The sequence below is a fragment of the Acomys russatus genome, chromosome 2, assembly GCF_903995435.1.
Source record: "Acomys russatus chromosome 2, mAcoRus1.1, whole genome shotgun sequence".
NCBI classification, from domain to species: domain Eukaryota; kingdom Metazoa; phylum Chordata; class Mammalia; order Rodentia; family Muridae; genus Acomys; species Acomys russatus.
Window position 1 is genome coordinate 39,131,444 of NC_067138.1, and position 23,671 is coordinate 39,155,114.

The window sequence follows — 23,671 nt, forward strand, 5'->3', positions numbered from 1 at the left end:
GACAATGAAAGAAAAGGCATTGCCAGGACAATTTATATTTTTGTTGAATTCTAGAACCTCACTGGTTGTTTTAAAAATATTCAACCACTTGAGTAAAGTGAATTTAAACTTTTAAGTTTTTAAATAGCCTTAGGAAAATGTCTGTTCATAGTAGAACCCCCGAGCATTGTCTTGGCGGACTGGTTTATTGCCTGCAACCATGTCAGTGCTTTTCCTAAAGCAGAATGTGATTGTCCAGGAAGTAGGCATGGTGCCGGCTCTCCAGGCATGTGTGAATCCGTGTTCTTTCATATTAGAATTCTATAATCGTGGCTGTGAAATATAATGTGATTTTGTTCAGTAACCCTAAACAAGCAGCACATTTCTGTTGACACATATCGTAAAATCCTCATTATCTTATATTCTCAGCATGGGGGTGGGATATGAACAGAATTTTCCTAAGTGTTCTCCTACTCCAAAAGAGAGACCTACATGCCAAATAAATGAAGTTAATCGGTCATCCTATGCGTCAGCTCTTCAGAGCTGTTCTGTGCCTGCCTTACCTGTAGCTCTCAGGTAGCAGTGATTTGCACTTTATAGCTGCCATAATTTCATTTCCATATTCTAATATAATAGTACCCATAGGACATTTATTTAAACAAAAAAGTTTAGATTATACTGAAGACGGAAGGTAGAATTTTTACTTATTTATTAATGACAGAGTGTAATTATTTAGCATGTCCTCTCTATTTTATAGTCTATAAAGAAGGTACAATCAATTTCAAACTAATATAAAATATCTTTTTAAAGATATAAAAGGCTTTTAGAACACTTGCATTTTTAGGAAAGAATATTCAGAACTAAGTATTACAGAATGTACTCTCTCAGGTCCCCTCCCCCACTGCCTGAGCAGCTCGGTCACATTCTCATTCAACACCTCATTTACAGAGTCCACTGATAAGAAGCATTCCTTACTTGGTATTGTGTGTATCAATGGTGTGGAAGAGCTCATGTAGCTCTTCTCCACTGAGAACTCCATCTGCAAAGTAGGCTTTAAATTCCTCGAAGGACAACTTTCCATCATCTGAAATAAGAGCAAACAAGAGAAGCAAATCACTGGAACCTCTTTTTGTACTGGTCTCCTTTTGACTTTGAAAACTTAGCCCTAGTGTCTGTGGTTGTTTATTTGTGCATGGCACACACACATTAAAAAGGAAAAAAGGAAGGAAAACTTTCAAATGTTAAAAAGAGAACAATAATTTAATATCTCCTCCTTGAATATTGTACACCAATGAATGCACTGATGTACATCTTCCTGGTTTTGAACATTTTGGGTTGGCTTGTTGCCATGACAATTATGTAACATTTAAGGAACTATTTACGTAGCCGTAGAAAACAAGATCCACACAGCAACACAAAGGGCCAAGCAGACATTTTGCTTTAATGATACCAAACCGACACAGAGTCTAGCAGACCAAAGGATAAATATTAGATGCTTAACAAGTGTACTTTGATTGACTATTTACACAAGGATATAAGTTATTATAAGTCAACAAATTATGTTCATTGTTGTATTCATTAAACTAGTGGCTGATTTTAAAGGCAAACACATTTTTCTTATTTGGGACACAATTGAGATACACAATCAGAGCCTAACAAAAGATAAGATGCAGAGACATAAGCATAAGTATTTTTGCACAGCTGGGATCAGTAAATCCAATAAGAAACAGATGCACTTTAAATCTATGGGAATTCGGGTAATGGATTATTTTCATTTCAAAGAGTGATGGGCAGAGTTAGTATCATTTACACCTGACTTTGAGCAAAAGCTCTGGATAAGCCTAGGTGGAAAAACCCCACATTACTAACATGAAAAATATCTGTGCCAGGCAGAGAAACAACAAATTCAAAGGAATGAAGGGCCCCTAAAGGAGAGGCAGCATCCTTTTCTATGCACAGTCATTTGTCAGCTTTTTATAGAGATGCTGCCAAATTACTCTAAGTGATAGAATCAGCCTTTGCATTTGTAACACAGGAGCTCAGATCTGAGAAAGAAGTTGCCCAGGATCACAAAGTTCTCACGTAGACCTACTGACAATACTGCAATGAACAAAATAGAATCCTATCATTGAATTAAAAGCATGATTTTTAATAGGAGTAGACCATCAAGATTATTTAGAGCATTTTCAACAGATGGCTCCAGACTGCCACAAGTAGTGTTTAAATGCTGCCCAAGCATAAGAATTGCACAAAGAGCTCAGAGTGTAGGTCGACAAGATGGATTTTTAAAAAAAGCAACTTGTATTGCTTCTCCTTGCATTATGCCCAAGGAGTATTACTATAAAGAGAACAGCAGGCCTGAATTACTTAGTTCTTCAGGTAAAGACTAAAGGGCTGGTATATTTTTTTTTAAAAGATCCTGGTTTGTGAAATTTAACAGGTACAATACACCAAGCTTCCACTAAACTCTTGCTAACAGTAAATAAAACAGAAGTGGCCATCCAGATGATAAAAATCTAGATCTGGATCAGCTTACAAAGAATTCCTGGCCTCAGTGACCTCCTGGACCAGTAACTCTCAGCATGCAACCCTAGAGTAGCTCACTGCAGTGAAATCAGTCCACTGGTTTCTCTATTGTCTAATCCAGTCTTGTGTTAGGTGAGTTATACAAATTTAGTCCCATACAGCCTTTTGTATGGCTGAATGTGCATCTTCTTATTCCGATAAAGAAATAAATAAGCCCACAGGAAAAGAAAGTTGTCTAGGTCTAGAGTCAGGCCTCATGGTGCACACTTGCAATGCTAGCACTCAGGAGGCTAACGCAGAAAAAAAAAATCTATATTCCAAGGCTACAAAATAGGGCCTTGACTACAAAGTATCTAACTAACTAACTGGAGAGAAAAAAAAAAACTAGAAACAAACACACTATTTTCTCCACTGTTGCTGTGTTGTGCAGTTAATATGACCTTACACACTGATTATGGGATGTGTCTGTCCTACAGTAACCCTGTGCTGGTTCTCAGGTGAATGGAACCAGGCTTTAGAACTGTGGTTGCATTGCTTCCTGTGAGTTGCACAGACCTCGGTATGCTGCTTTATAGTTAGGGGAAAAGGAGTTCAAGTAGTAATGCATTGCTACAGAACAAAAGCTTTGGCTAACAAGTGCCCTGATTTAAAAAACAAAAAACAAAAATCTCCTATTGGCAAAAGTATGTAGAATAGGAGAATGTAAGCATTAAATTGCAGTCCTGCTGTTTTTATCACCTACAGGACTCTTGAAAGTCTTAGTGACAGGCTGCCACATTGTAACGCAAGCAATTGCAAAGAATTTCTTTTGAGCAGCTCTAGACTAGGACTACAATGTTAAACAAAGGCTTAATAGGAAGGGTGAAAAATCAATCCCCCTGTGTGATTCGGTATTAATAAGGCAATTATATTTTTATTAACATATTTTATCTCAATTTCAGTATTCCTGCTGAAACCTCATTTTGAAACAGAACAAAACAATGAAAACTTGGCTTAAATTGGTTTGCTTACAAAATAGGCATGCCTCCTATGGCTGCATTCTGCCAGGGACAAACCTTAACCTTAACGGACAATGTACGCAGGTTTTTCAACTATTCTTTTAGAGTAATTAATGTGCTTCATCTCAGTATGTCTTGAACATTTGACCTTCTCAGCTTTATTTATTTATTTATTTATTTTTTTAATTAAATTGATTCTTCGACATCGTCATATGTATGTACAATGGATTCTGGTTGTTCTTCCTTCTACTCTCTCTCATCTTTCTTCTCTGCCAAACTCCCTCTTCCAGGGTAATCTCTTCCACATTCACGTCTTCTCATTTTGTTTGTGTCCCTCTACATCTGACCAGGGCCATCGGTGTAACTCTGGCATTAGAACTATCTACTGGAGTCTGGTGAGTATACCGCTGATCACACAACTGAAGATGGTGGCCAGTAGTGGCTCACAATTCAGCAGTGAGGGGTACAGGCCCCCAAAGCCCCTCACTATTCTTGCCCAGTTAAATTATTTCCTTGAGGGAAAACAGTCGTAAAGGAAACCTTGAGTTTTAAACTTGAATCCCTACTTACTCATTTATTCATCGATCCAATACTTATCTAGATCTTACTATGTGCTAGGCACAGTGTTTTTGCGCTATGAACAGAGACAAACCCTCACGGATCCTATGATGGGTTATAACAAATGAATACCAGCCACAGTTTAGACACAAATGAAAGCTAAAGGGTAGTGAAAGGTCTCTACATAGAAAGGTCTTCTGGGCAGAGGAAATGCAAACAGCAGAGCTAGAAGGCCGGAACAAATATGGACTAGAAACTACAAAAACCAGAGCTCTCAATCAAAGAGTATCTATCCTGAGGGAAGGGGAATCATAGATACAGAGAACTAACAGTGTGAGACGTTATAAAAATCGTGGTATGCGGTTTGATTCGTGCCAAGTGCAGTAGAGAGCTGCTGCTGTGTTTTTGAAAGCTAGATACAGTTGCAGCAAACAGAGTGGAGCTCAGACATGAACCAATAGGAGATGCGCTATGATGTTGCGTGGTGTCAGACAAGATCAAAGGTGACAAGAGTTTTGTGGTGATAGTGAAAACAGGGAAGCAGAAGGTTTTAACTTGTTTAGGAAAGGGAGAACAGAAACTAGAGATCACCTAAGGGGGCAGGTGAGGGAAGCAAGAACTCCAGAGTGACTTGTAATTTCCAGGGCAGGGAAAGAGATGGATGTCACATTACCATTTACTGAAAGATGGACACTGGACTAAAGGAATAGACAAAGTCAAGGTACCTTCTGGCATGAAGTTAGAGTTACCCCTGGATAGAGTAGAGACATCCAGTCAGTGAAAAGCTCATATGATTCTTGAAAGGCCAAGGGGCAGGATGGAAGTTTGTATACTTAGGAGTTATCAACACAAAATAACTGGGATTCCAAAAGTGAGCCAGTTATCGCCACAGAGAATGGACAAAGAGCCCAGGATAGACTTCAGAAAGATGAAATTTTAAGTTCCAAATGTTATAAATGCTGCAACACTGTGAAGATCAGCTGTGAGGCTCTTCGAAAATTCTCCATATAGGACCTAGCACACAGCAAGTTTTAAGTAAAGGAAGAGACATTTAACACAGCACAATAAGCAAAGGCCATCCGTGTGGTTTTTAATTATTTTCTATTTTTCCTCAAAAAGTATTTACTGACTAGAGACAAAAAGACGGTAGCAGAGGGTGGGGGAGCATTCCATATGATTACTCACTTCCCATCTGCCAGAGATGCAAACAGTTGCCAATGGTTGTTTAATGATGTCTTACCTTAATTTCTTAACTAACCAAAACTGATGCTTCTCTTTCAGAAATGAAAAAGAAAGAGAAGGATTGGGGAGAAAAGAGAAGAGAAACACAGAAGGAAAGCAAGCCTGCTACTCAAACAGTTGTTCATTGTCTCCCTCAGGTCACAACCACAAGTACATCAACAAATAGAGCCCTGAGCTCAGCCTTGGGCCTCCTCCAGAGACATTAAAGTCTAGTTCGTATTATTGCTGAGAATAATTATGTACATTTTAATGGACTTTTATTCATGTGTTACTTTAACATTTTTTAAAGACTTTAAATATTGTAGTTTACCAAAATTTAACAAATCATGATCACTGTCAACAATAACAGTGGAATCTGTGGTACAAAGTGAACATCTGGGCAGGACTGCTGAGTCACACAGGAAGGGCTGAATATGCTTTGCAGAGAATCCAAGAAGATCAGAGAGAATCTAACCCATATATAATTCATATTGAAACATGTCAAATTTAAAGAGAAGAATGCCAAGGACAAAGAGAAAATTTGTAAAGCAGAAAGCAGAAAGATAAGCATTGATGGGGGACCATGGCTGAGAACTACAGAGTTATTGGAAACAATGCAAGTAGCAAAAGGAGTATGTAGGAAAGTATTTAAAATGCTTTAAGAAAACATCATGGCATAGGACTGTATATGCTTCAACAATAAAAGAAGTGAAATCAAGATTTTCACAGGCCATCAAAAGCAAAAGAATTTATTGCCACCGGACTTGGCCTGCAAGGCATGTTAGGAAATGTTCTTGTGGGAGAAGGAAAGAGAGATTGACAGCAAATGGAGAGCCATGTAACATGGCATCAGAGGAATAAACAGAGGAAGTGAAACACAATGTCTTGTGTTTCTTACTCTGAATGGCTCAGGGATAGTAGGAAGCAGTAACGCTAAATGCATGCTCATTATGACAGCAGATTGGCAGGGGAGATGTCCAAGAAGAATTGGCCATACTGGATAAAAGATGTTTGTATTATCTATGAGGTGGTATAGTGCTAATTGAAGGCAGAGGCATTAAAAATTTTAAGACCATTCAGGGGGGTGGGGAACACACAGTTGGAAAGAAAAAATAGTAGGTGAGACAAGGGAGGGAATACGGGTGGAGCATCGGGTGGAATTAGTCAAGACATATTATAAGCATGTGTAAATAACCACTTTCTGATTAGATTTAAGATCCACTATACAAGATGAAACCCATACCTGCCATCATTATTGGGGCCAATAATCTACGGTTAGACATGTCAAAGGCCCTATGGCAGAACCAGCTGCTAGCCCTCTGCTAAATGGTCTAATTTAAACTGACCCCTAAAGACCTAGTGTTACTCCTATAGACTAGTGCATCTCTTCACTCTCATCAGAGAGGCTTCTTTGTGTAGTAGATGGAGGGTTTTTTTTTTAAAGATGGGTTCCTATTGCTGTGATAAAACAACACAAACAAAAGCAGTTTGGGGAGGAAAGAGTTATCCTGGGTGACAGGTCCATGAGGCGAAGCCAAGTCACAAAGTTAAGGTAAGAATAGGGATGCAGAAACTGAAGCAGAGACTATGGAAGGCTGCAGCTTCCTGGCTTGCTCCTCACGGCTTGCTCAGCCTGCTTTTCTATACATGCAAGGACCATCTGAGCTGAGCCCTCCAACGTACATCAACCATTAATCAAAAAGGAAAAAAGCCCGACAGACTTTCTTTCAGGTAATCAGATGGAGGCGTTTTCTCAATCAAGATTCCTCTTCCTGGATAACTCCAGCTCAGGGGCTCTCATCCTTCCTCATGCTGCAACTCCTTAATCCAGTCCCCTCATGTCGTGGTCACCCCCAACCATAAAATTCTTGTTATTGCTGCTTCATAAACTGTAATTTTGCTACTGTTGTGCAACATAATGTAAATATCTGGTCTTTCGGATGGTCTCAGATGACCCCTGTGAAAGGGTTGTTTGCCCCCAGTCCCCCAAAGGGACTTGAAGGTTGAGACCCTCTGCTCTAGCTTGGGTCAAGTTGACATAAAAGTAACCAGGATAGAGACTAACGCAGAAATCCACACTGGCCAAGTAGCATAAAACAAGAGACTTCATAGTGCTCTTCGTGACATGGGACGTCTGTGTCACACCCTCTCTTCCCCAAACTCACGGGTCACTGTATAAGAGGAGCAGAAGAGGTGGTGGGTGACTACAGCAAAGCAGCGGTTTTCCAATACAGCAGGGCAGTTGCACATATGAGCTCACAACACTTGTGACGGCTTGCAGAAGACCTGCACAAGCTCAAGCCAGACAAGCGTGCAGCATGGTGAGGGGAGGGAAGTGGACATGAAATCCCACTCTTAGCCAAGGAGCTATTGACAACTGATAGCCGCTAGGAAAGGGAGAGTCAGTTTTCTGTAAGTGTGTGGACCCAGGTGAGCTGGCGTGTTCCCACGGAAAGCCATACAGCTGGGAATAAACGGGAAGTACAGATGGACAAGATGGGTTAAAAAACATTACACTAATTTGAGTGGGGAGGGAAGACGGGTGGATCTGGGAAGAGTTGGGGGAGGGGTTAACATAAAAATACATTGTATGGAATTCTCAAAGAACTACTTTAAAAACAATTAAAAGGCAAACAGGAGGATTGAACTTCGTCCTCATATGTACAAGATGTCTTGTCCTAGTTACCTTGAAATAGCTGTCACCTTGAAGTGGCTAGAGTCACATGAGAAGGGATTATTAACTGAGGCATGCCTTCATTAGACTAGCCTGTGGGCATGTCTGTGGGTTGTTAATTGGCTTAAGAGGGGCCAGCTGCACTGCGAGCTGCACCATTCACCAGGAAGATGGTCCAGGGTTGTATAGGAAAGTTAGCTAGGCATGAGCATGGGAGAACCAGACCGCCGTGCAGTAAGCAGCATTTTTGATGGTTTCTGCTTCCTAATCCTACCTTGAGTTCCCACCCTGACTCCCCTAAAAGTTGAACTGTGATCTGGAAATATAAAACATAACCCTTTCTTCCCATAAGCTACTGTTCGTGAGAGTGTTTCACAGTAATAAAAAGCCTAGGACACAAGGCAAGCACTCAACAGAGCTATCTCCTAGCTCTCAAAAATTTTTACTCCACATTTTATTGACTGTAGTCATTTATAATAACTTCACAGAATAGTTATTCCTTCTTATTCTTTTCAGGTAGAAAAACTCTGGAAAACATAAGAAGGTGATATGGCTGACGTGAGGTCACAGCCCACCTCCTGAGATACATTCCTGGAAGCCAGTCTTTAAAATAGCTGTCAGATCTCCTGAGGGCCCAAGTGCCTATGCAGACAGATCCTGCTTCTTTACTTAACAGCCAGTGTACAGACTGGTTTTCATTGTCCACTTGTGTGTCATTGGAGCAGGGGGAACCTCAGCTGAGAAACTGTTCCCATCAGATTAGTCTGTGGGGGCATTCTCTTGACAGGTGATTGATAAGGGTGGGACAAGCCCACTGTGGGTGACATCACCTCTATGCAGGTAGGCCTGCACTATATAAGAAAGCTGGCAGAGACCAAGAGAGGAAGCAAGCCAGTAAAGAATATGCCTCCATGTTCTTGCCTTTGTTCTGATGGATTTCCTGTCTGACTTCCCTCTAAGATAGCCTACAACCTGGAAGTGGGAGAGGAAATAAACTTTCCTCCCCAAATTGCTTTTGGTTTTTATCATAGCAACAGAAAGCAAATTAGGAAAGCTACCAAATATTTAGACACTTTACAAGGAAATGTATTTGTTATATAAGAATATTTTTATTACTTTGGGGTTGTGATTGGAATAGTAAAAATAAGCTGAGAGAATTAATGTCAACTTCTACTGAGAGTTAACAATAACATTTTATGTGAGATTAGAAGTAAAAAAACCAAAGACACCCCCAGCTATTGAAGCTTTCAGATAATGACAAATGAAACATTTGTTAGAGGAACACTTTATTTTCAGAGGATATAGATTCAAAATTAACAGCACAAAGCACACTCCATTTATAGACAAATTTCACTTACACACCAAAAATTATTTTCATGTAGACATAAGAGTAAAGAGTACACACCACAGTTGATTTGCTTCCTCTTCCACCTGCCACCTCACCTTCATCCCCAGTTAATCATCTCTCATTTTTTTTTCCAAGAAAAGAAATGTGAAGAAAAGCTGCCATTTTTGCTTCATCAGAAGCCATATTCCATGTTTTTAGTGGAAACGGTGATTTTTCACATGAGAAATTACTAGTCCCATTTCACTAGAGTGCAGCCTTATATATTCCACTCCTCCTTCCACTTCTCTCTCTCTCTCTCTCTCTCTCTCTCTCTCTCTCTCTCTCTCTGTTGTCATATGTAGACATGTTACTTGTTGGGCAATCAGAGAAAATGTCAAGAGTTTTACAAAGTCATCATGGAAAAAAGTTCCCTCTAGTTTTGACCTATTGAGCTGGAGGCACACAGTTTGCCACCTTTGGTAAGAAACCAGGAAACCAACCGGAGAAAAACCACAACTGAGAAGCAGAGACAGAGAGAGAAAAAACAGTTTTCTGAACCCTTGGATGTGGCAGTGTTGAAGCCATACCAATTGCAGGTGTTTCAATGTTAAAAACTGGCAATTTCCCAACTTCAGTTAAGCTATTCAAAAGTAGTTTTAAAATTTAAACTGAATTTTTCCTAACTGATAGCTATTCTTGTTTTTCTTTAGTTTTCTGAATTTTTACCCTTCTTCAGAGAATTACTGCAAAACAATTCTTGCATAAGCCTTCCTAGTCCACTCGAAGCCTGGAGAGCTTTCTTCTTTGAAATGTTATACAGCCATAGGCAGATTACTCACTTGGCTTATGGATATTTTTTCATTGCTGAAGACTTTGATCTTCAGTCTTTTGTCTTCTCATGATTTACTCGCCAATAAGACGCTAAGCTCATACAAGACACAATCATTCCCTTCTTACTTCTCTAAAGGTTTCTTATTGATTAACTAATTTTCTCAAGTCTATGTACAAAATTAAAGAGGAATTCCTTTCATTTCACAGATATATAGTGAGCCCTACAAATATGAAGTCCAACAAGACTCACCATTGGTACAGTATGACTTCCATAATGAATCTACAACCAAAGAATCATATATATACATATATATATTATATATATATATGGCCTATAGAATATTAGTGAAGGAAGCTTACATGTTTTGATTACTTACAGTATTAGACACCACCCATGGGGATTTATCTTTCTTATTCTTCGCAGTTAACACAGAAATTAAGTCTTATGATTCCTGCCTAAAAAGGAAGAAACTAAGCCCAAGCAGATTACTTGTCCAACATCACAGGCTAATAAATGTATCCTAAGGTTTGTATATTCTTTTCTCTCTGCATTCTCAACAACTAGGGTACTGTCTGGCACACAAAGAACATGGATTAAAATATCTGGTTGGTACGTAAATAACAAAACCGAAAAGTCAAGGTTAACATTTGTTCTCTGTGGTTCCATATCTCCATTATACCATGCATCTTCAGACATGGTAATAGTTAGGATAATTTCATGTTTTATTTCCTCTGCTATTGAATAACTTTGAATTACTCAGTATTATTCATCTGTTATAGAAGGATCAATGTTTCTACTCTGAACAGACCAACTCTGCGGCACAAAAGTGCCTGACTTAGGTTGTTAAGACTCTTAGGTTAGAAGGGACCCTATACACAAACTTTATTTACAACCCTGTGTCCTTGAGTTTTGTCTCAGATCATTCATGGATAAAACTGGGATAATTATACCACTCTCCCTGTGGAGCCTATGCAGATTGTCTAGCGTCTGGTATGAAGAAATGCTTTACTAAGTTATTTACTATTAGTACAGCAATTTCATTTGATGCATGAACTAATATTCTTAAGATTACACAAAACTTGGTAATAAACAGACTATTACATTACAAAGTTTTATAAAACCATTTATGTGTGGCTTAGAATGTCATGAGAAACACAGAAACATCACAGATATTTGTCAGAACTTTCATAAGTGAAAATGAAACAAATATTACAATGAATTAGGCTCTTAACTTGAGGCTCTTGTGAAGTATTTCTACTACCTATGTGGGTACCTAAACCAGAAAGCAGAAATGTACTTCCCACTCCAACTGCCAAGCACAAGTGTGTGCTGTTGAGCTCCCTCATCTTTCCCAGTAACCCTTCAATTAATTAATAATTCTTTGCTAATTATAAATGAGAAATGTCACATTCACTTTGTCATCACTGTTCTTTTACCACTGATCTGTTGACACCTTTAATAGCTCTGCTTTGGTTTTACAGTGTGCTAAGTAGGTGATTTCAGAGGCTTTGGGCTTGAGTGGGACCTGCGGAGTGAGAAGTAATTGACAATGGAACTGACAGGCCTGCTAATGACTTGTGTGCAGAGCTACTAAAAGAGGAGGACCATGGAAGTGGAGGAAACTTTTCACTAGAGCCACTGCTGAGTGCTGGTCCTGCCCTCAGACAGTAGAGGCTGCTGAAGAGCAGAGCAGGGCGGTAGGATTAGATGTAAGAATCAAACATCTGTGTGGTAACTGTTCAATGTATACTTTTACAACTTGAGTCTTCTTCCTTACTTTCAGATTTTATTATTCAGCATTGGGAAACCCTGCTGCTAAGACCACAGTCCATCATTACCGGAAAGCCCTGAGCTCATTACAAAATGGAGGATTCCCTTTGTCTGTGAGGTTTCCTCTTTGACTTGGGGAGCTCAGATCCCCACACCCTCTACCTGAAGAATGTCATGTAGACCTTAGAAACATTACAAGTCCAACTCCCCTTTTCCCAGTAAGAACCCATTAGGCAAGCACCTGGGATTCTTGGAATACCTCTCCATGTTAATGAAGCATCTCTGTATTTTAACCCTTCAGCCATTGGTCTTTGCCCACCTTGGATATCTTTACTCACTCTGCAAAGTTCCATAACCCTTGTTCTCCCTGAGTAAAATGGATGTGCCTCCTTGAAGCTGGTCCTGGAAGTTGCCATTTCTGTTTGTGCTCATGGACCACCAAGTCCCCAGTTTGTCATTTATGCTCCCTTGCTCCTGAGGCCATGGAGAGGTGCTACTTACTGGCTTACTCAGCATACCGGGCAAAATTAGCCTCCATTCTAGAACCATAACTGCTTTATAATGTTTATGACATACCTACAACATGTCAGGAGTTATACATGTTACTAAACATAATGACATGTATTGTCCTTGTTCTCAAATGGGATATGCATGTGTATTCCTTTTATATAACTATATAATGTCTTAGAAAGCAAAAGAACACATCCCCAGACTAGCTATCCAATGTGGTAAGAATATGAGATACATGATGGTATAGATGGAAGAATGAACTATAATTTGATGAAGCATTATTATTTATTAAGTTTATATTTATCATTGTGACATCTTAATGTTATTTTTATCTCATCAGTCCCATGAGTTACGTGTATGGGTATAACTACCCTATGTTTGCAGTTGTCAAAGGATTTGACAAATTGACCCTTATATATGAATAATTCCTCTGCTGTTTTAGTTAGGCTTACCATTTCTGTGGTAAAGCACCGTGACTAAAAGCAAGTTGGGGAGGAAAGGGTTTATTTGGCTTATACTTCCAGCCCATTATTGGAAGAAGTCAGGGCAGGGACTCAAGCAGGTCAGGAACCTGGAGGCAGGAGCTGATGCAGAGGCCACAGAGGGCTGCTACTTACTGGCTTGCTCCACATGGCTTGCCCAGCCTGCTTTCTTACAGAACCCAGGACAACGAGCCCAGTATGGCACTACCCACAATGAGATGGACCCTCCCCCATCAATCACTAATTTAGAAAATACCGTGCATCTGGATGTGATGGAGGCATTTTCTTAATTGAGAGTTCCTCCTTTCAGACAACTCTAGCTTGTGTCCAGTTGAAATAAAATAAGGCAGCACGTTCTGCCAGACAGAGTTCCGAGAGGGATGAATGGGAAGGATAAACTTGATTGGAAACCAGTGGCTTGAAAGTTGTTCCAAGCAGACAAAGCTATGCGTTACACATAATGAGGGATGCGTGATCTGGAGTAGGTAAGTAGGTAAGAGTCTGGGCTTTACCCTGCATAGCAAATGGAGAATTTTGAACTCACAAATAGACCAGGGCTCTGGTATAGAGCCCAGTGAAGACTTCTACCATGGCATTCATTATAATGTATAATTCAAATGTACTTCCCCCTCAAAAATATGAACTTTCCTTGTGCACCCAGCTGTCTGTCACACCAGACTCTTGACTAAGGATCACATGTCTGGAAACTGTGTAAGAGAAGGCTGTGCCTTCTCAGCATCAGACATCTCTGACCATGGATCAGGCATAATGTCCAATGGGAGTAAACACTATGGGCCAAACCTAAGTGAAACCCAGATTCCATTTGCTGAGGTCATGATCAGAACCTTACTAACAATACAAAGGAGAAATATAATTGCATCAGGCTTTTTTTGTTTTGTTTGTTTTTACAGGATTCTTCAGCAATGTCTCAGGGTCCTCACTGGGAGAATAACTTCTCCCAAACTGTGAGTTTGACCACTGGGAATTTGACTGGAATGACACGCTCCGAGGATGTACATGTTCATCACATGGCCATAGTAATCTTCTAGATCTTTGCTGTCTGTTAAGTGTTGCCATGGTCTCTTATGTAGACCTCATCTGAGGCACTGCTATCCATTACGTCTCCCTTTTGCCAGCTTGAGGGCAGTTAGAGCAGTCTGTGCCCCAACCATCTAATAGGAGTTAGGATGACTTCTGGAGCGCATGGTGTGAGGGACTACGAGACTTCCCTATAGGCAGACAGATAGAGAGAGAAAGGACATAACAAGGTATAAGGATGCATAACTTATACATCTACCTTATGGCTTCTACCTCAGCCTCCTTCCTACCTGAGACAAGAGTCTTACAGCTTAAAACAAAGGTCTGAGGGCAATGGCTCCTGTCAGTTGGCCTCCTGGTGAGGACTGGTTTAGCAAGTTCAGGCTGGATCAAGCATATAACAGTTGAGAGCCCATTAGCCATCCTGTCTTTCTTCAAACAGACTAACCCTAAATGAAGGAAGGACAGCTCTGCAGAGACTTTCAAAGGCCCAGACCTCAAGAAAAAGCTGAGCTTCAGTTTCTTCAGCTCTGCCTACCACCTCTGCTGTGCAGAAAGTCTTTTCCCTCTGTGTGCCTGCTGTATGGTTGTGGTTTCACAGCCATAACAAAAAGCTTTCTTTACTGGCAAACAAACAAAACAAAACAAAACAAAACACTCTTTATGTTAACTAAACTCTGTTCTACTCCCTGGTGTTTTGTGTTTGCATGAGTGTGTGTGTGTGTGTTATTGTTTTTGTTGTTGTTGTTGATGAATTTACTGCCTATATAGGATGGTACACAGAACAAATGCACAACAGCAGTTGAATGAATGAATGAAAGAAAGGAGGAAGGAAGAAGGAAGGAAGGAATGGAAGATGGAGGCTGGAGACTAGCACACTCTAAACCCTAATTATGCATACTTCTCATTAATTTCCATAACCATTTTTAAAATATCTGCACAAAAATTATAGTTACTTTTAAAGAAATATATTGATCACAGGCTCTTTTGGCATCATTAAGAAGTCACATGGCATACATTTTCCATAAAAAGGAAAGTTTTGTGTATATGATACATCGCACAATTCCTTTAATTCTTACAAAAACTATAAAGTTCAATCAGTTTCTTTAGTTTTCAAGGTGCAACCACAACAACACCAACAAAAGCTCTAAGTTTTTTGTGGGTTGTTGTCTTTGTTTCATGTATAAGGCATCAATCCCAAACATACAGAACTTAAACTAGGATGGTTGGTTTGCAAGCATCAGGAAAGGCTAAATGGCCAGGCCAGGTCATCCCTGAAGCTCTGTGGTGGGGAGAAGGCCATCTTGGACCTAACCTCTGGGTGCTGTGGTAGTAACTACCTTCCATCAGAGGGAGAGTAAGTAAGGTGTTGAGGTGCATAGTCCCAAAACAAAAGAAGGATTAGGATGAAGACTTAAGTCAGGTAACATTTACTAAAGACTTCCTGAGGTTCTGACACTATCTTGAGAAGCTTCTATGCATCGTCTTCATATTTCACAGGCATGTATGTAACAGAGTCACTATCTTCGCTTCCATTTTATGGGTAAAGGAACCAGGGAAGCTATTTGGGTCACAAAGATTTGAACGTAGTTCATTTGACTGCATGCCATAGACTTAACTATCATGTTACATCCCTCTGGGACCTAGGACAAATAGAAGCAGTGGCTAAGGGTAAATTGCATGTGCTTATGAGGTTGGATTCAGGTTTTAGGGTAAAAAAAAAAAAAAGGAGCATAGGCTCTGTACACTTCATGGTCTGCTGTCATAGCCAGGCCTGAACATTTAGTGGCCTTTAATTGGGCTCAGAAGTTTGAATCTATATTTTCTATTCCCTTCTGTGATATCTAATAAGTCCCGCTATGTAAAGATCAGAGTTTTTACAATTTTCTACTTCTGGAAGAAAAGTAACACATTTGTGTGTATGAAACTGTGTTATACTTCAGAAAAAGCTGCTATGGAAATAGAAAATTTGTTTTCCCTTATTTTGTTATAAAAAAAAAAAGTCACTGGAGTCAGAGTCTGCACTCTTGAGTTCCTCCCACACTCTCAGTGCTGCGAGCTGCTCCTCACAGGGTCCTTCTTAGGGCACAGATTAGTGACTCATTGCTAATAGATGTGGCTTTGGCTTCCATAGTGGGAGGAGTCCAGGTGACTCTCTATCATGCCTGAGGCTAATCGTGGGCACAGAGTTATTTGACAGCCCTTCTGGTAAATTATCCAATTCTCAGTATCATGTTCATTTTAAGAAATGAGTAAGAAATTATGATAAAAATCAATTTTGTGCTAATAGCATTAGTTCCTGGGCATACATCTTAATCTTTCCACTTTATTTGGGCCCACATCCCTGATTAGGAAGAGTTTGGGAGCTCTTAGGGTTGATGGACAACTGTCTGTGTGGCTCACACTAAAGCACAGATTTGTTATCAAGTTTCAGAAGACAATGAACTGTTCTAAGGCTCCCAGGAAGATATGTAAAAATCTCACCTGTCTGTGAAGAATGCCTGCACTCTGAACCTTTATTCTAGCGCCTGCTTATCTTATTTTCATGAGAAGCTAGAATAAACCAAGATTTGGGTGAACTTGAAAGGCTTTTTAATCAATTCTCATATAGTCAATTAAATACTCACTGACTATAACACAATGTAATCTTCAAAATGTACAAGTAATACATGAACTACTGTTCAGGATTTTTCTCAGCTAATCTTATTTCATAGGGATTTGCTAGTCATTCAGGTATACTATTTTTCAGCTTTCCTATGAAGTACTTAACACTTTAAATAAATGTAACTATCATGTATTACAAAAACAGAACATTAAACCTTTGTGGACTTATGTTACAACTACAATTAATAGTCATGTATTGACACACTAAAATAAATATAAATGCACACAGACAGACAGGCAGACATACACACATATACATACAAGAATATGAATAAGTCAATTTGAAATAAGAAAGACCTCAATCTATAATGTTGATCCAGCTGTTGCTTAAGAAGCAACTCAAAGGCAGTTATTTAACCCTACCAGCTTCATTTGGTCTATTAAGTTAGAAACAAAAGCTACAAATCTGAGCTACTATTAATAAGATTGAAATTAATGCTATACTGCTGGGGGAGAATTGCCATCACTAGCCTTACTAAGCTGTGGACCACCTTGTATGTGACAGAACTAAGGCAGGCAAAATGAGCTCGCTCATGAAACAGTGGTAAGTCTATCATGGAGGCAACCTATCACTTCCTGACTGGATTTGATACCTACTCTGCACAAGGGGTTTCACACCGTACACATGACCAGTAGCCCACGGCTCAGGTAGGGAGTCATAGGCCATAGTGAGGAAGCAACTGTAGTTGTTTTGCTAAATGAACATGATGTGTCTGTCAAAATACATTCCATGTAACAATGCTGTATACATAGAAGAGTGTGGCTATCAACTTTGGTCAAAGAAACATCTTTTTTCTTTTTCATCAGTGACTCTTACCAGGTTAAAGTACTGAGAATAAACAACTTCAGAAGCCTACTCATAAGTGAGACACCTACATTTTGCTCTCCCTCCACCTCACTCTACCCCAAGTTTCAGGAACATTGCAGAAGAAGTAGAAAGGACAAAGACGGGAAAGAATCAGAGGAAGATGGGGCAGCAACGAGGAACTCTGACTTTTGAGAGTTACACGTCTGCTGCTCCCCTGAACACACAGCAGGTATGGAAGGATGTACAAGATTGGACCTGTCAGCACCCTGTCATGGAGTGGGGAAGGTGGGGCTCCACCCTAGAGAAGAATAAGCAGCTAACGATACAGGAGGGAAAATATTTTCTTCTCACATGGTCTTGTGAGCGATCCTAATGAAACTCATTAGGTCACCAAAAGTAAGAGAAGAAAAGCCACGAAGGAGGAATGGGGCAGAATGGGAAGAGATAGAAATAGGATTAGTGAGGCAAGAGAGGTGGTGTGTGTGTGTGTGAACATATTATTCATTATGAAATATCATAATGAAGTCCATTATTGTGTATAGTAACATATAATAGTAATAAGCAAAATGCTTCAAAAGTATAATCTCATTTAACTCTCAAGGCAGCTTTATAAGCGAATGTTGTCATTAACCCACTTCACAGATGAGGATACAGAGGGAAGGCAAATGATTTGTTCAATATCATGAAACTAGACAGAGTAGGAGCCAAGATACTGGAGCTCTTTTTTCTCACCTTCTGCTCTTCCTATGGCTTTAAGCAATCTACGCTGTGGACTCTTCAAAATGACTCTAGACAGTGTGTATGAAGAATTTAGGATTCTTTCTGGGCCATAATAATCCACCATAAATTTTAGTCACTATTAACAATTGGGAGAAATAGCTAAATAGCAGAGTAAAACTTGATTAAATCATTAATATAATTCAGTTTCTTCTTTAGGGTTCAAGGTTGTTGATGATGCCCTTCTTGAAAGTATATTTGTTGAGTACCCATGTCATGCCAGGCATTTTGCCCAGTGTCATGAACCTCAGACAGCTCTGCCCTCACAGACTTTAAGTAAGTGAAAGCCAGAGGAGAACTGCAGCATAGGTCAATTCAGTTGGATATCTGCCATTACACAGAGGCCAAACCCACCTTTTATCCCCCCTGAGTATTTACTGACAAGAACAGCAGTGGATCTGAGCAAGTGCACATCAACAGAGGAACTGGATGTCACTGCTCACCACTAGGAGCCTTTTCACTTTGCCTTTTACTAAGCTGAAGAAAATCTTTTGGCTTAGACATAGAGCAATAAACACTGTATGATTTTAGTTATATGTAGACTCTAGAAAACGTCAAACCCACAGAAACAGAGTAGAGTAGTAGTTGCTAAGTGCTGGGCATGGGAGAAATGGGGTGTGTTGTTAGATGGATATAAACTTCCAGGCGTAAAACAAGCAAGTTCTGGGACCTGCTGTGGACTATGGGTAGTGACAGATGTGTTAAGGGATTTGCTGGTAACCAATGCACAATGAATACATGCAACCCAACATCGTGTTATATACCATTAATATATGCAATCCCATTTTGCCGATTAAATATCTTTAAACAAAAATTGCAAGTTAAATATTTTCAAATATTTCAAATATTTAAAAAAAATCCACGTACTGTTTTCATTTCCATTCAGCCCACGTGTGCAGAAGCTTCTCTAAGGTTCTGCATTTCTGGATGTAATTTGGGGCTTTTGAGATCAAAGCACAAGTATGTCCCCTAAGCAATACTATTTTCAAGTCTTGTCTTTCTGTTTAAGTCCCTAGCCTGTGATTTAAAAAAACAAAACACCCAGGCGTAAAAAGACAAACAAACAAACAAACCTCACCAAGACACCATTAGTCTAGCTAATCCCTCATCATGTACTTTCTCCCATTTACCCAGCAGCTTCTCTTTTATGTCAGTTAGAGTGCAAATGCTAATTTTGTCCTCTGGTAGGCCAACTCTCATGCTGCTTATTGTTTCTCATTCTTTCATTATCTCAGTACCAATTAAGCTGTCCACAAGTGTCTCCATCACATGAGTCTGTTACCAAGAGAGCAAGTACATAAGTATGCGTATTTGTAAGCACAGAGCATGATTAACATGTGCTACGGAGAGATGACTACTTTCTTAAAAAAAAAGATTTATTTATTATGAATAATCAGATCACATTATAGATGGTTGTAAGCCACTATGTGGTTGCTGGGAATTGAACTCAGGACCTCTGGAAGAGCAGTCAGTGCTCTTAACTACTGAGCCATCTCTCCAGCCCTGATGACTACTTTCTTTATCCTCATATGTGTACTAGATCACCCCCTCTACTTTTCGTTTTCAGTGTAGCATGTCTGGTAAAGCAGTCTTAGGTGTCCTCGCCACCAAATCCTACTAACTGAAGACATTACTGAACTGTCACCAGTTGCTTCATGGCGCCATGACACGAAAAGGGCTCACAACTTGGAAATGAAATTGCTTATTGGGTGTCAGACACTGCCCCAGAGGTTTTACATGCATCCTCTCACTTATTATTTACAAGGATCCCTGGCATCCATGGAGTTACAAGGTGGACTAACAGAGATTTCAGCAGAGAGCTGCTTGGTTCTAAGTATTCCCCAACTTTACCCCAAGAGCCAGGATGAAGAATAAGGTAGAGAGACGGCAAAGAGGAGCCAACAGATGGAGACACTGTATCGTGGGCAGAGTATCTTCCCTAGCAACACATTAAACAATCGTCTGCATGTGTAAAGTGCTTGCTGGGCATCGTGTTGATGCATAGGACAACTTTCTGCTCTAGAGAAGCAAGGTTGCCTAAGGGAACTAGAATCTCTTGTGATGACTTTCAGCCCTCCACTACATAATGACCTATATACATGGAAGAGGTAGGAACTCAGAGAACGGGCAGGACCCTGCATCAGAGCGAAGGCTCCTTAGATAGAATGCTTTTTGAGCAGGACCATATGTAATATGTGGACATTCTCAAGCTGCCCAGATTGGAATGTCATAATAAGCGGTGGTTGAGGCAGGCCAGTGTCATGGAGGTGGGCTAATGAAGAATTGCTTAGGCAACTCAGGGTCAATGCAGGCTAAAACTGTGAGAGATAGGAGCAGGGAGAAGGTGGTTTTGATTATATGGTAGAACCAAACCTTAGGACAAGGAGTGAACAGAAAGGAATCACAGTAAGGGGAGAGGATATTGGAAAGATGGAGTTCGAGGCTGGCAGAACAGGAGACTACTCTGCATAGCATGAGATGCGGGTTACTATCATCCATTAAATTTATTCATGTGAATTGATTTGTCAGATGATTTTTCTCATGAATATGGATTATGGCAAATGGGTTTTACTCTGATTTTGAAGTATGATAGTTTTGATAGAAAGAGGAGTGATAGGTACAAAGGTAACACTGGGCTTTAGCCAGAGTCTTGAGGGCCGAGGAAACAAAGAAAGAAGAAGGAGCTCCAAGCGAGAGGGAGCCAGGCACAGCAGAACAGGCAGAAGCTGACGGACAAGGCAGCTGGCACAGAGACCAATGTGCCCCTCTGTGGTACCCCAGCAACGCTGCGCTTAGATATAGACAAAGGGCTAAAGGCTCAGGCAAGAAGACAAAATAAAAGCATTGTGGCTTCCGTTTTCAGGAGGAATGAAATGATACAAGTGAGCAGAGGGCATCTTTGAACTGTTAATGTAACAACTGCTGCAACATGACTTGAAACAAAATATGTTTATATGATCAGGTTGGGATCCTGTCTTGGTGCCTCCTGGCTGGACATTGGTGTTGAGGAGAAAGGGGTACAGTGTCAGAAAGGTTCTTCTGGATCCGGGTGCTTAAGAACAAACTAGATAACTCATTTTAATGGTCAGATCTGACTGCAATCTTTCCTTGAAGATAAGATGTGAGATTTCAAGAATGGGAAAGAAGCCTTTGTATCCTAAAACTGTCAAGCAACTTTTACCAGAAATATGCCTGTACCAAAGCATTCAAGTAGAACAAACTTAATAAGCTCTGATTCTATGGAATGAATCTTCTAGTGGAATCAAGGAGTAAAAAAATACTTATGAGTTCATAACTGGGCTTAGCAGACCTGGTTCTAAATTTTCAAGGAAAATTTTAAATTTTGGTCTGTTGCCTCTCACTTCTCTGTCTCTGTGGATGAGTTTCCCATGCTTCAGGTTGAAGAGGAAGCCATGCTGTTTCCAGGCAGCCATGACATAGTGCCATGGGAACTCCTTAGGCCACTGTGAGACTGGTGAGCCTGGATACTGGTACCAACCAGATTCATGTTCAGAAAGATTTCTAGCTTAAACTCTAAGACAAACTACACAGCCTAATACACGCAATGGATCAAAGCTGTTGTTGCTATAAGTTTTTTTAGCATTAAAGGGAGAATTCACAGCCCAGGTATGACAGAACTTCTCACTTCAAAGGCATAAATTTCGTCTTGCTGTCAAATCTGAATTCACCTGCCAACTTCTCATGAATATCTGGAAACATAAACTTGATGAAAATTATGACTATTGTTAAATTTTTATTTTATCCACCAATTTCTAGGACTCGGTACTTTTGTTCTTCTTTATAAGACATTTTAAAGTATAATTAATTGATAAATAGAAATTGTAGAATTTTGGTCTTACCATTTTTGTCTGCTCTCCTCAGTATCTGGAAAGAAAAAAAGAAAAATGTTATCATGATTTTCTGCTGTGCTGGGGCTTAGGCCAGTGGTAAAGCACTTGCCTAGCATATATGAAGACCAAGGTTCAGTTCCCAAAATTGGCAGAAGGAAAAATGGAAATGTTTTGTTCCTAAATATTGCAATGAATGTTATGTTTACACAGAATTCATCTGTCACTAAACAAATAAAACTCTAGTGCTAAGTGAATGCTTTCCAACTGACATTTTCCTTTTTTTTTTTTTTTTTTTTTAAATATTCCCTCACCTGGAAACAGCTTTTAAATGCACAGTAGTTATTTCATGACAGAAAGTAGATCAAAAGCTGTCTAACAGTGGTCAAGGTTAAGAGCCAGGGATTATAAGAGTGTGTCAGAAAACTGTTAAGGATAATAAAGATATTAAATTATCTAGAATGAAATTGTTTCACTTCAGAGTCCAGAAGTCCTCCCAGGTAAGCATTGGAGAATCCAGGAATGTTAGTCAGCCAGGGAAGTCTCCTCAATGAAGAAAATGTGTACCTGTTTTCCACCCAGAAGGCTGGGAGTGGATGTCGTCAATAACCTGGTGACTTTTGCTCTCTGTAAAGCAAAGTCTCACTCAAATCCACAGAATCTTTATCCCAGACTCTTCCTCCCTTGACCTTTATCTTTAGCTTTGTTTCTAAGTCAACTGAACTCATCCTTAGGGAAGATGTCAGGTGAACTTTATAGCTGGCTGACCTCTCTCCTATCTCAGTCAGAGACCACACCAGATCCCAGGCGCTTAAGCTGAAGAACCCATCTTCATGTTGCAAAAGAGTTTTGATGTAGTCATGTCTAAGGCTTTATGGTGCATATGATATTGGGATAATTTTTTTCCAGGAAAGTTTTATTCAAAATCATACCATATTTAAATATACCTAATATGAACTGGCCTGGGGTCGAACTCTACAAGGTTGAATCAGCCTGGCTAAGTAAGTCATACGGAACCAACGTTCCATTCTTGCCTCTCCGCAGATCATTTTGCTGTCATTGGCAGGGATCACTACATTTCATATGTTACAACTCAACAAACATATATTCAATGTATACACTTCAATGTAACTTAACTGTAATCTCAATAAAACAGGAAATAAAAACAGAAAAGAAAATAAATAAATAATTGGTAAACAGGAGTGCACACATCTGCTCCATGTCTTACTTGGCTATATTAATAGTGCTGTCACCCTCTTTAAGGTGTGTTGATGTATAGCAAATGCTTTGACCATCTAGTATCCGTTACTCAGTGGCAGGTAGTGTTTTCCAACTTTTCCTTGGGACCCTAGTCTTTCCTCTACTCTTGGTTTCTATGCTTAAAGGCTGGGTGGGGCATGCAGACCTCACAGAGTATCACATCTCTTTGTCAAAGAAGTTTCCTGTGTCAGGAGCACCTTGGTGAATAACAAGCTTTGCTTGAGCAGTTAGAAGAAAGATTCACTTTGCTTGGTTTGGACTTATTTCTGGAAAGATATAGGCAAGGTGCTGGACATTCTGTTATCATATATGCTGTTGGTTGAACTGTGTTTTTTCCTGAAAACAAGTGTTGAAGCTTTAGTATCTTAGTGATCTTATTTGGAAGTGGGTCTTCCTTTG

The 23,671-nt window shown here is 39.8% G+C and overlaps 1 protein-coding gene across 1 annotated transcript in view; it reads right to left on the reverse strand.

Moving 5' to 3' along the window:
• Necab1 (N-terminal EF-hand calcium binding protein 1) overlaps nucleotides 1-23,671 on the reverse strand; it is a 167,482-nt gene that overhangs the window by 137,765 nt on the left and 6,046 nt on the right. The window contains exons 2-3 of the mRNA XM_051160563.1: nucleotides 22,025-22,049; nucleotides 955-1,063 (exon numbers count right to left, since the gene is read on the reverse strand). Coding sequence (XP_051016520.1) covers nucleotides 955-1,063; nucleotides 22,025-22,049 — 134 coding nt within the window. The remainder of the gene's footprint in view (nucleotides 1-954; nucleotides 1,064-22,024; nucleotides 22,050-23,671) is intronic.